Genomic DNA, 13,733 nt, shown 5'->3' on the forward strand with positions numbered 1-13,733 from the left:
AGAAATCATTTCCCATTATTCTTTGGTAAGGACTAAAATATGCAACGAGTTAACTAAAATTATAAAACTGTATAAACACAAAGCTAGAACAAACTAGTATAAATACAAAAATTACCAAAATATTTGGTTATAGATTAAGGGCACAAGATTTTTGAATGCACTATCAAATGGCTCTTGTAGATATATATACATGAATAGAAAAGAAATTCAAGTAATCCAGCAGTATTCCCAAGAAGAAACATGGATTATAAATTTATAATCAGTTAATACAACAGTAACAAGCATAATTGTTGCACCCGGGAAAAAAACTAGAACTGCAAGGATGAGGTGACCAATGCTGCTATTCCTGGGCAGCTTGGGCATTGGCACGATTTCGCCCAAATGGCTGCACTGCTGCACAATCAGGAAAGGCAAAGTAGCAGGCAGACTGGTAGTGCTTGCTTCTTCCGAGAACCGCACAGACAGCTTTCCTGTGCAGACTTCAGCTCCAGTAAAAAACAGCTCAAGAGGAACACAGCAAAAATAAATCTCCATAGCAGAACCCAGCAACCAGTATAAGGAAGCCAGTAGAAGAATAAATTCAGTCAAACAGACTGCAGCACTGGAGAAGAATAAAATCTGGAACAGACTGCATTAGAAGGAAGGCAGGATTCTATTGCAGTGAAAACCAGGAAGCAGAAACATTGAGCTGCTACAGTCGACCAGAGAAAGCAGGAGAGTAGGACAGAAAATCTGGGCAGAGAAGTAGAAAAAATCTGGGATTGGATCCTGCAGAAGAAACCTGCAAAAGCCGTAATCCCATGACAAGCACAGCAGGTAAGCAATTGCAGAAGTTGGTTCTGGAAAGACAGGACAATACAGGGAATCAAGGAAGCAGGGGATCCACAATCTATTCTGGAGCAGAACACCTGAAACCAGAAGCTGCACAAGATAAACATAAATATCAATTGAAATTGATTTAGAACATGGCTCTGTTATTTGACCTTGGGCAGAAATGCCTTTGCAAGTTCCAATAGATCAACGCAAGGAAACTTGCAGTATTTTTGCAGGAGAGAGTTTTGCAACAGAAAGGATGATTCCAGAATTGCTTCATAAATAAAACAAAAGCAAGAAATAAGTTGGAAACCAATTTTTGCAGAAGAACAATGAAAAGACTTAAGAGGACCCAAGATTCAACAAGGTGATCTCAGGCTTTTTTGTACCCATTACCACACCCTCCTAAATCTGAGCTTGCAATAGGGAAAGGTTTATGAAACAAGTTGAAGTTTACACTTCGATAGATCTAATGATATAGTTTGAAACTCTGCTTAGAAGTACATGTAATAAAACCAGAAAGGCCAACCGTCAATTCTCAAATTCAGAAAACTGTTTCAAACTGACGAATAGCTTATAAAATTTAAATTCTATGTTTTTATATATATCTCTTGCGTGTGAAAAAGAATTAATTATTTATAAGCTATGAAGAACATTATGAAATCTTGAAACCACATGCTCAACAACTTTTGCAACAATGAAAACACATTATAAAAACTTTTGTGAGTCTGTTGTTAACAACTATTGACAAAAACAATATCACCAAATAGAATCATCATACCATTCAGGACTCAAATTTCATAATTTAGACATTCATTCATGTAGACACATAATTCATATTACATTATAAATGCAAAGAACCACAATAGGCAAAATGAAAAAGCAGAAGCAGAACAATAAAGATGGAAACAAAAGGCCTCCCATGTCTGACCTCAACACCGGAAACTTGAGCCGCAATAATGCCTCACAAACCACAAACAAAAGAGCCTTATTCAAGAGATTTCATTGGAGTTAGCTCTGTATCCTTTCAGAACTCTGAATATTCTGTAAAAATATAGCACAACACACTGAAAGTGAACAAACGAAGTGCAGGGAAATGTCATTTTAAATTTTAAAATGATGATCTATAGTTTGGTAAAGAGAAAAAAAAAGCAAAGATTTAAAAAAAAAAAAAAAGCACGTTTCCATAATCATGATATTTTATGGTTGCACTAGTAAATATATCAAGGTTGCTACTATTAAATTCAATAATTTTTTTTGTATCTTTTGTCTATAGAGTTATTGACTACTTCCAAGATAATGTTAATATAAAGGAAAGTTAATGATAAGGTCATGAGGACGCAAGACCTTATCCTCAAGAAACAATGATTAGAAGTAAGGGGAATGAGATAATACAAAGATAAGTAACTATTAAATGAATATGTACCACTTTTTTCTGTGTAGAAATTGAATAGTAGTATTAAGGTCACCCTCCCAGCATCCTAATTTGTCATCCCATTTCTGTTTTATTTTTCGTAAACTTGGTACACTTAAGACTCCTTCAAAGAAAGTCTTCATATTATGACATTCGCAAACTACCAATTCTTCCAAAGCTGGAAATTTGAAGACGTAATTACCAGCACAGAAGCTTGTGAGATTTTTTAAATTATCAAGTGACAACAGCTTTAATTTGTCAAAAACAATTTCCTTAGCTTTTGTACCCCCCTCACTTGACACTACTTCTGCCATCATTTTACATTGTGACAATCTCAGTTCTTCGAGTCGCACCAAACTTTTGGCTGTTGAAGATGATACTAAGTTTATCAATCCATCACAGTACCATACTTCTAGAGTTATGAGATTTTCAAAAGTTGCTGAAGACGGCACTATACTAATCAAATTGTGGCAAAACTTTACATCTAACATTTCAAGATTTTGAAGAATTGAGTCCAGATGAGATTTTTCTTTCCACATGTACTCCAAATTGAAAAGCCCCCATAACCGTAGTTCCTTTATTTGTGTGAGCATGCTTACATCTTTTTCATCTTTTTCACATGAGAATATCTCCTTATATGAACTCGATCGTAGTACAAGTTTTTCAAGATTGTTAAATTTTTGAAGGATTCCAATTGGAATGTTAGATGATTCATCCTTAATGATCTCAAGAATTTCCACTTTAGGAAACTGATGTTCTGGAAGCTGGTCTTGCCATAGAAGTGTGATGTCTTTTCCACTTAGTGTCAATTTTGTTGACTTAGAGTTAACCTGATGATTGATCAAATAAATTATAAAAAAGTAAGTGTTTTTTTCAACATTTTTAGCATTACTTTTTTTAACAAAAAGTAAGGAATAAAAAAAAATTCTGAATGTAGACAACTAATATGTCATCCTAATATCAATTGTACTATTTAACTTTAATTTGTGTGTTGAACATAAAAAAGAATCTATTTTCAGTGCATGTAAAATTAAAATTTCGTAACTTAATATTTTTTTTATAAAAAAATTTCAATTAATTTGTACGCCAAGAATTCAAGTTTGAAGGTGAATAAGAAAATTCAAAGAAAAGCAATTTTAAACTAAATACATACCTCTTTTTCGTACAGTTGTTGTATGGTGGCATTTAGGTTACCGTTCCAACTCCATTTGTCTTTATCGCTCCAATCTTCTTGAACTTTCTGTAAACTTGGTGTGTATAAGTTTCCTGCAAAGAAAGTCTTCATCCCAGGACAACCATCTACAGTCAATTCTTCCAAATATGGGAATTTCAATGCATAATTCCCAGAGTAGAAGCATGTAAGATATTCTAAGTCTTCAAGTGACAACAACTTCAGTTTGCCAAAAACAATTTCATCTTCTGCTGCAACATCTTCTGTCTTATTTGATACTATTTCTGTCATTATTCTGCAACAGCGAATTCCCATTTCTCTCAACTGCACCAATTTTTTTGCTATTGAAGGTGTGAGTAAGTTCATCAATCCATAACACCACTGTACATTCAGAACTGTTAGATTCTCAAAAGATGCTGAGGATGGCAGAACATTTATCATTCTATGACAATAATTTACTTCTAGAACTTCAAGATTTTGAAGAAGAGAGTCTAGTTTGGAGCCTTTTCCCCAAAGGTACTTTGCATCAGAAAGACGACGCAACTTCAAACTTTTTACGTGTATCAAGATCTTCGTATGTTTCTCATCCTCTCCACATGTAAAAATCTCTTCATATAAGCAGTCACTTAGTATGAGTTTTTCCAGCTTAACCGATCTCTGAAGGATGCCAACCGAAATATTGGCAGATTTATCGTGTTTGATCTTGATTGTACATCTACAAAAGTTTTCTGGAAACTGATGCAGGAATTTTATCATGTCATCCACTCTGCTTAGGGTTAATTTATCCAAATTGGGGTTAATCTGCAAACAAATTAGACAAAATAAAGCTAAAGTTGAAGTTCTCAAACAATTTGACACAAAAATATTGTATTTTATTTAAGCAGAAATGGAATATGAAAATATTTTGAATCAATGCAAAGGTAAAGTGACTCGTACTTAAAAGCAAGCAACATTGGCAAAAGGTTAACAAATAAATATTTTTCACAATTGGCAAAAATTGACAACAACCTGCACTCAGATTTTTTCAACATTTTTGGCACTATGTTTTTAACATGAAGGAGAAAAAAAATTCAAAATGTAGACAACTAATATGTCATCCTAATATCAATTGTATTATTCAGCTTTAATTTGTATGTTGAATATAAAAGAGAATCTATTTTTAGTGTGTGTAAAATTAAAATTTTGTAACTTAATATTTTTTCTATAAAAAAAAAATTTCAATTAATTTGTAAGCCAAGAATTCAAGTTTGAATGTGAATAAGAAAATTCAAAGAAAAACAATCTTAAACTAAATGCATACCTTTTCTTCGTACAGTTGCTGTATAGTTGTATTTAGCTCACCCTTCCAACTCCATTTGCCTTCGTCCCACCTATCACGTTTAACTTTCTGTAAACTTGGTGTGTTTAAGTTTCCTACAGAGAAAGTCATCATCATAGGACATTCATCTACAGTCAATTCTTCCAAAGACGGGAATTTCAATGCATAATTCCCAGAATAGAAGCATATGAGATTTTGTAAGTCTTCAAGTGACAACAACTTCAGTTTGCCAAAAACAATTTCATCTTCTGCTGCTACATCTTCTGTCTTATTTGATACTATTTCTGCCATCATTTTGCATCTTCCAATTGTCATTTCTCTCAACTGGACCAAATTTTTTGCTATTGAAGGTGTGAGTAAGTTCATCAATCCATCACACCCCCATACAGTCAAAACTGTTAGATTCTCAAAAGATGCTGAGGATGGCAGAACATTTATCATTCTATCACAACATCTCACTTCTAGAACTTCAAGATTTTGAAGAAGAGAGTCTAGTTTGGAGCCTTTTCCCCAAAGGTACTTTGCATCAGAAAGATCACGCAACTCCAAACTTTTTATTTGTATCAAGATCTTTGTATGTTTCTCATCCTCTCCACATGTAAATATCTCCTCATATGAGCAGTCACTGAGAATGAGTTTTTCCAGCTTAACCGATCTCTGAAGGATGCCAACCGAAATATTGGCAGATTTATCTTGTTTGATCTCAATTGTACATCTACAAAACTTTTCTGGAAACTGATGCAGCAATTTTATCATGTCATCCGATCTGCTTAGGGTTAATTTCTCCAAATTGGGGTTAATCTGCAAACAAATTAGACAAAATAAAGCTAAAGTTGAAGTTCTCAAACAATTTGACACAAAAATATTGTATTTTATTTAAGCAGAAATAGAATATGAAAATATTTTGAATCAATTAAATATTTTTCATGCTACTTTTATTTTTTGAAAAGTAAAAGTAAAAAAGAAAAGCACTTACCTTTTCAGCCAAGAAGAGGGATTGTTTCTCCCAAATATCATGTTGACCCTCATTTTTATCATAGAAGCTCATATATTCTGAAGTGAATATTTTTATTTTGTCACAATTACACACCTCCAACTTCTTTAACATCGGCCATTCAGAAGTGTGTACTCCAGGATAAAAAGTTGCAAATTCGGGCAAATTCTCCAATTTTAGGAAAGTTACTCGTGGAAATACAAATGTCTTGTTTGCTTCCACTTCTTTTGAAATAATCTCCTTCAAAACACTACAATTGCATATCTCAATGTGTTCAAGCCGCTCAAAGCTTTTCACCATGGATGATAAAAATACATATTGGAGTTTTCCACAACCATTCAGGATCAAGCTTCTCAGGTTTTGATAACAAGAAGAAATTGCCACAAGTTGACTATCCCAGAGTATTTCACAATTGACTGAACATAGTTTTAAGACCTCCAAATTGGAGACAACAACCTGCACTCAAATTTTTTTTTGTTGTAAAATAATACTAAAAACATTCAAGAATCTTAGAAATACCAAGTTTTTAATTTTATTCTTTGTTCATTTTCAAAAAGAAATTCAAATAGTTCATTAAATGGATTTTAATTTTCTTGGACTATGCATTATATATCTCTCTTAGAAATATAATGTTATAAAACTCTCAGAATTAATTGTTGTCTGAAATCTTCTCAGAATTAATTGCTCCAAGCTTTAAGGCTTCCAAACTAGGAAAAACAACCTGTCCAAAATTTAATGTTATTTAAATGTTTTCTTAGATTAAGTAGAGAAACAAAAGTTGTATTTCATTCATTTATATATTATGAGATGCCATATGAATGTTATAAAACTCCCTCTTGCCACCACGCTTATAAATATATTCTTAGGTATCTTTCTCCCTATCTAACAAACATATGCAAAATTTATAGTACCTGTCCATGTACTAAAATTCTAATTTCAAACCATTTTTAACCCCAAGAGGAAATGCAAAAAATAAGAGAAATTGTTAATTTTTAAATATAAAAAAATGATGAATTTATAATTTTTTTAAATATTTTTATTAAATAATAATTTTATCTTAATAATAACAATAAAATTTAATATACAAATAATTATTTAAGTTTTTAAAAAATTAGTGAATATGAATTTGAATTTATACTAAAAAAACCAAAAAACTTGTTTTCACCCAATATTTAATGAATTCTCAAATTTCCACTCATAAAATTTCAAAAACTTAAATTCTATTAAATTTCTATGTTAGTATTTAAGCATAACCGCTGTTTAAAAAAAAATGTTAAAAAAACTCTCGACTTGGTAGCACCGGAGTCCATCCGCCGGCCACTCCTGTCAGCTTCTGGACGTCGGACGCCGGCCTCCGGCGACTCCTGTTCAGTCCATCTCTTTGCCGCCCTTGACCACCGTTTTCAAGCTTCTCATCTTGAAGTTTCCACTGTCTTTGCATATTTTTGAAACCCGATTTCGCCTCAAGCCACTGCCACCTCATCACTAATTTGGTTTAATTTGAGGCTTTAATTGTGTTAATTCTGGTGTTGTGAATTAATTATTGAAGTTGGGAATTTGTATTGTGCAGTTTGTCGTGATTTGGAAGTTGTCCTAGTGGTTTTTTGGGTCTATAGTAGTTGGTGCCCAGTAGGTGTTTGACAAAAGGCCACTGTTCGTGACCCTACTTAGTTTTCGTTCTCTCGATTTTCTAATTCATATTCTTGTTGATTTTGATTTTTCTAATGATTTTACTGACATATCATTCAATGGAAGAACACATCCTTCTCGTGATTTTGGGAGATTGTGTCTTATTTGTATGGATTACTTCATTTTGGTTGTTTTCATAATTTGTTCTGTTTGGTTAAATTAGTAAAATGATCAGAGGACAAACGCCACTACACATAATGTATTTTAAAGGGGAGAAGGTAAGGTAAAAGAAATTATTAAAATTTTAAATTAAGAAAAAAAAAAGATAAAATTTTTGTTTATTAAAAATTTTTATTTAAATGATAGTTAAGTAAAAGACGCATATGGATATCAAGATGTTGCCTTAATAAATTCTATAATAAAAAAAAGCTTGTACCTTATATTTTGAAGTAAATATGTCTAGTCTGCCACAATTATGCACCTCCAACTTCTTTAACATGGGCCAATTTGAGTTGTGTTTACCATGGTAGAAAGTTGTAAGCTCGGGCAATTTTCTAAGTTTCAAAAAGACTACCCTTGGAAAGATAAATGTAGTAGTACCCTTTGTTTCTTCTTTGGCAACAATCTCCTTTAATTCCTTACAACAGCTTATCTCAAGGTGTTGAAGTTGTTTAAAGCTTTCAATTATAGATGACGGAAATACAAATTTTAGCTTTTGGCAGCCATCCACAATCAATCTTTCCAAATTCTGATAGCAACAAGAGGTCATTGGAAGTTTGTCGTCCCAAATCTTCTCAAAATTAATTGCATTAATCTCTAAGGCTTCCAAACTCCGGAAAACAACCTGCCCAAAATTTAATGCCATTAAAAAAAATAGCATAAAACTTGAAATTAAGTCCATTTAAAGAAATTCAAATCTAGAAAGATAATAAATTAGGATAAGGTTATCACAAAGCAAACCTTTTCGTCGAAAAATGGTATGACAGTATCAATTTCCACATCCTCGGAATTGATTTTTGAGTAAAAACTTGCAATCCTTGGAAGTTCACTCAACTTCAGGAAGCGTAATTGACAGAATTCAATCTTATCAATTACTTCATTTTTGCTTGCCCTATTTTTACTTTCAACAGCAAAAATCTCAACCAAATTCTTGCAATCTTCCACCTTAATTAATTGAAGTTGTGAAAGGCTTTTACTAGCATTGGAGAATGACAAGATATTTTCCAACTTATCACAACTTTTCACTTCTATAAATTTTAAGTGGTAGAAAGACTCTGTTGAGGGTGGACCATAGCATATCTTTTCCAAGTTAATCAAGTTGAAAACAATCAGAGACTCCAGGAGTGGAAAGACCTGATCAGAAATGCACTTTGTTGAGTCAACAATGCACACAATGTTAGGATTATTATGGACATAGAGATGTTTTAATTCAGAAAAACCCTTCTTGTCTAATTCGGAGAGATCATTCTTGATACTCTGCAATTTGTCTACGCATAAGAATTCAACATTTGATAACAACTGCAATTCCTCGTGCCAGATGAAAGAATTAAGATTCAGTTTCAGCATTCTTAAATCATCACGCTCAATTAGCCAACAACTTTCAACATCCATGTTGTTCCAATCATCACTCGATATGTAGGACCCACCAAAACCAGTAGCCCCATTTCCAATTGATATATCGTACCTTTCAAACTTTTTGGAGAAGAAGTCTTCTTGCAAAATTTGATCATCTGAAATTTCTATTTCTAAAGTTGTCAATTTGGACAAACCCTTCAACTCTTTAAGTATGCTAGCCTTTGACAAAATTGAGCATCCTATCACATACAATTCTTCCAATCGCAATAAGCTTGATATAACATTCGGTACAATAACTTCTAGTTGCTCACAATAACTTAAATCTAAAAACTGTAACTGAGTCAAGTTACCTATTTCTCCAGGCAACTGTTTAATATGACAAGATTGCAAGCTAAGAATCTTTAGTTTTTTCAACTTTCCAATGATTGTTGCATCTGAAAATTTGCCACAATCCAAACATAACGTTTGAACATTTATGAGAAAACCAAGGGACTTTGGCAAGGACGATACCTTCAAGGAAAAGAAACGTAGAACCTTGATGTTTTTTATCCCCACAAAAAAAATTTCAGAGATTTCAAAAGGACTGTCCATGCTTGTATTGAAAAATTCAAGTTTTGGACAATTCAAAGGCAAAATCCCACTAATCATATGACAATCAGCTAGTGAGATTACAGTGCATTCTTTCAATTGTTCTTTATTTGACAATTCCCTCTCAATGTCATTTCGCTCTGTAAATACATGATGATCTTTATATGCAATTATTATGACAACTGAACGAACAACATCATGCATGGAAAACCGTTCACTAGTTGAACCATCAAGCAACAAACAAGAATCCTTGAGTTCATAGACAAGACTTGCCAGCCTATTTCGTGCTTGTTTCATAGAAAGGTTACCTCTTTCTAATATATCTAAACCCATAATGAGTTTGAGCAAGTTTGAAATGGTAGTATTATTTTCCATTAGGCTACAAATTAGCAAAGTTTTCTTGAGCTCATTGCCTTTTAGATAATTGTAACTCAACGCAATCCTTAAATATTCTTTTTCTAGCTTACCTGAAAACTTTGTTGGAAAAGGCTTTCTTAGTTCTAGCAGGGCATCTTCCCATTCAGGAAGATGTCTCCTGTGACTTAATGCTCTTGCTATGGTAGTAATGACAACTGGCAAACCCTGACATTCGTTGCATACTTCATTCGGCAGAGAACCCAGCTTATTTGTTTGATCAACAATATCACCTGCAAGGAGACCCTAGATTGTAGATCAAGAGGCAGAGAGATGTATTCTATATGCTTCAAATATAATAAAATTGATCCCATTTGAACATCGGAATTTTATGAAGTATATATTGAACATCTTAAGAACTAAAAAAGAGATGTTTAATTAATTTACTAGCACACACAATTTGTATTCAATTCTTAAAATTTATTTTTAAAACTGATATATAACAAGAGAAATTGAAGTTTGAAGTTTAACTAGCACAATTATTACAATCATTTTTTAATTTCTAGAGTAAATTTACTTTTTATTATTTCACGTAATATATAACAGTAAATAGAAATTACCTGCCATCTTCTTAAACAAGCTCCAAGCTTCTTCTTCGCTTAAGACGCCCATCAAGAAATTATTCTTAGAATCCATACTAGATAATACATTAAGATCTCTTGCTGTCAGCAATAATTTACATCCCCCACGGTCTTTTCCACAAGGAATACCGAGAGCCTGCAAATCTAATTGTTCCCATATATTATCTAAAATTACAAGCACTTTTTTACCATTCTTCAGTCTCTCAAACAACTTGCTCACTCGTTCAGCGTCCGTATCAAATTTCACGCCTAACTGATACGCAAGTTCATCTTGAATCTTTTTAGTATCTGGTTTATCAGATACCTCTACGAAAACCGCCTCATCCAAGATCTGGTTTTTCTTGGCTTGTTGACCAACTTCTTTGACCAGTGTGGTTTTACCAATTCCACCCATCCCATAAACCCCAATAATTCCCACCTCAGGATCACCTAATGCCTTCAGCACATCATTGAAAATTGACATTCTTGATTCAAATTCCTCATAATCTTTGTTAGTGAGCCGATTGTCCTCATGAGTGGTAGGAAGAGAAACTCCACCAAATGTTTCTTCATCCCGAAGAAGTGCAGTTACAGCGTTCAGCTTTTTCCATGCTTTCCTGCTATTTTTGTAGCGAGTGATCAAGTTGAAACATCGGCTGTTTGATTTCTCTTGAATCAACTTGTCTGTTTCTTCGATGATGGAATCCACAACCCTCTGCCAGTTCTTAACAGTCTGTTTGATCTTTTCCACATTATTTTCAGCAGCAACAACCTCAGCCTTCACCTCATCTCTTACATCGTTCAGCCTTCCAGCTTCTTTTTCAAGATCGTCAAAGTTGGTTTTGTAGTTGTACAAGTACATAAACTGACGCCCGATCGGACCAATTAAGCACTTTCCAACTTCTATAACAGCATTCACAGCAGGTTCTGCCATTCTCAAGCACAAGGAAAGATTTGGTATCAGACAGACTAGAAGGAAAAAATGAAAAGGAAAGAGAACTCAGAGATCAAAAATAGAGGGTTAAAGAGATACAGGACATTTGTAGTATTGATTGGTAATTTTAATTAAATTATTCTTCTAAAGGAGATGCAGATGAAAGACTAAAATGTTTGGATAGTCAATAAGAAGACACAAAGAAAGCAACATGCCAACAACTTTATGCATTATTCAGCAGACATTATAATCTATAATAATTACTGTTATGAAAAGAAATTCAATTTACGAGTAAATTTTACTTTTCTTCCTGATAGCAGGAAATAATTTCCACAACCCAATTTCTAACTAATATGTGTAAGGCTCTAACAATTTTTATAGGAGAGAGTGACCTTAAAAAGACAACAAGTGAAACTTGAATATTATTTATATAGTGCACCTAAGGTTCTTGAAATAAGGTTAGGAGTGGAAAATACTATAGATTAAATGTTCAATATTAGATTGTATTTTTGTTTCAATTTTTCTTTTTCAAAAAGAATAAAGACTTGATAAATATCAAAAATTTAATCCAATTAGCGAAAAAGATAAAACATTAAAAGTAACAAGCTATTATCATGAACATTATGAAAAACAACCAAAAAAAAGAAGTTAATTCCACAATTAAAAAGAAAGAATGGATTTGCCCAATTTTTGTAGGGAAATTAAATTAAATACTCATTTTACCTTTTTATTAAATAAAAATATTTATTTTTCTTATTTTTAAACAAAAATACTTATTTTTCTTATTTTTAAGTAAAAATACCTTAAAATATTTAGTTTTAGGTATTTAATTTCTTATTTTTTTAATAATTCATTAAAGTGGTAGTCCATCTTATCTTATATGATCAATAATTGTTGTAAGCAAATTTTATAAAGTGCTCTCTTCCTCTGCATATAAATAAAATAATATATAAAAAAATTAAATATTAATTTATGAAAAATGGGTTCTGTCAGGCTAGACTTTTTCCTACTTTTTAATTTTGGAGCCACTCTTCAACAACCCATTGTCGCGTCTTCTTTTTCTTAAATTAATTACAAGAAAAAATTTAGAGAAATTTTATTGTAAATTTTAGCGAGGCTGTGCTGTAGCGCATGAGATGGAGAAGAGTAAAGTGGCGTCACTCCCACTATGAGAGAACAACAGCGACATTTGCGCTTCCGACGTGTCAACTTTTGCCTCACACCTGTCGCTTTAATTTATACTGATTGACTCCACGCTTCTTTATCCGGCGTGACATTCACGCCTCTTTTCACTCACTCACAAAAACCTCGCTAACTGGCTCCCACTCCTTGCTAAAATACGCCGCATGGCATTAATTAGCTTTACTCCACGCCAAAACCTCCAATTCAGTAAAAATAAATAAATTAATAAATAAATAAAATTACTAAATAAATGGATGAATTTGCCTGCAGCCTCAAACTAACTTGATCAAACGGACGCATTTTAGAAACTAATTCATGAGAATTAAAAACGAATGAAACGTTTTCTGGTTTCTCGAAACGTTTTGTGATTTTTTTCTAATGTATATAGATGATTTTTCTACGATATGTTAACATAAACACTACCGTTTAATTTAGAAGACATTATAACATCACTAAATCTATAATAATAATAATAGTGTAAAAAAATTCATCAAAAAGAATTTCAACAGTTTAATTTCGGAGTAAGTTTTTTTTTTTTAACTTTACTGTTGGTTCAAGTTCAAAAGCCAACTTAATTTAGTTTCGCTAGAATTTATTTAGTTCGAATTTGAATTAAATTTAACTTAAGAGATTTGATTCATTTTAAAACCGAACTAAATTTAAGATAGAGAGAGTTTGGTTCAATTTAGCTTACAAACTAGATAGATGAGTTAATTCGGTTTAACTATGACTCATGATTTGATTTAAATTATGTTAGAGTAATTATTAAACGATATTATTTTTTAATGAATCACGAATTTGAATCATAAGTATAAGTCATATATATATTTGAGTCCTGAATTTAAATTATAAATTTAAGTCAAAGTCGAATTGAACTTAAATCATTTTTAATATTAGTTCAATAAATTTCAGTCAAATTATTTTTTATTCAAATCGAACTAGAGGTAAAAGATGTTTAAATTTGATTCGATTCATATTTATCTTTATTCATGATAGCAGGAAATAAATTTCACAACCCACTTTCTAACTAATATATCTAAGTTTTTAAAATTCATTATGGTAGAGAGTGAAACTAAAGAAGCTATGTACAAAAAAGAATTAAGGCAAAAATTCTAAACATAAAGCTTGTTAAATTTATGAT

The 13,733-nt window shown here is 32.2% G+C and overlaps 1 protein-coding gene across 10 annotated transcripts; it reads right to left on the reverse strand.

Moving 5' to 3' along the window:
• Window positions 1–99: 99 nt before the first annotated feature.
• Window positions 100–11,599, reverse strand: LOC123205035. Of its 10 annotated transcripts, XR_006499701.1 has the most exons (10): window positions 10,477–11,591; window positions 8,300–10,149; window positions 7,776–8,183; window positions 5,693–6,166; window positions 4,699–5,517; window positions 3,381–4,199; window positions 2,240–3,057; window positions 1,745–1,857; window positions 984–1,087; window positions 100–908 (listed from the first exon to the last, which is right to left on the reverse strand). XR_006499701.1 is itself a non-coding variant. In XM_044621833.1 (8 exons), coding segments are annotated over exons 1-8 (6,123 nt in total). In that variant the 5' UTR covers window positions 11,411–11,591; the 3' UTR covers window positions 100–1,856. The 10 variants fall into 10 exon arrangements, 4 of the variants coding, with proteins under 4 accessions (XP_044477768.1, XP_044477770.1, XP_044477769.1 ...); XR_006499700.1 differs by lacking the exon at window positions 984–1,087; XR_006499697.1 differs by lacking the exon at window positions 984–1,087 and having other exon boundaries at window positions 100–921.
• Between the last annotated feature and the right edge of the window lie 2,134 nt (window positions 11,600–13,733).

The sequence above is a fragment of the Mangifera indica genome, unplaced genomic scaffold (genome assembly GCF_011075055.1).
Source record: "Mangifera indica cultivar Alphonso unplaced genomic scaffold, CATAS_Mindica_2.1 Un_0001, whole genome shotgun sequence".
NCBI classification, from domain to species: Eukaryota; Viridiplantae; Streptophyta; class Magnoliopsida; order Sapindales; family Anacardiaceae; genus Mangifera; species Mangifera indica.

Bases quoted from the DNA above. Each gene is read 5' to 3' on its own strand.
- LOC123205035 (XM_044621832.1), bottom strand. From the start codon at position 11,410: ATGGCAGAACCTGCTGTGAATGCTGTTATAGAAGTTGGAAAGTGCTTA. The intron at 10,150-10,476 runs GTAATTTCTATT...GTCTCCTTGCAG, and splicing joins CTTGTTTAAGAAGATGGCAG to GTGATATTGTTGATCAAACA. The intron at 4,200-4,698 runs GTATGCATTTAG...ATTTGTTTGCAG, and splicing joins AGCAACTGTACGAAGAAAAG to ATTAACCCCAATTTGGATAA.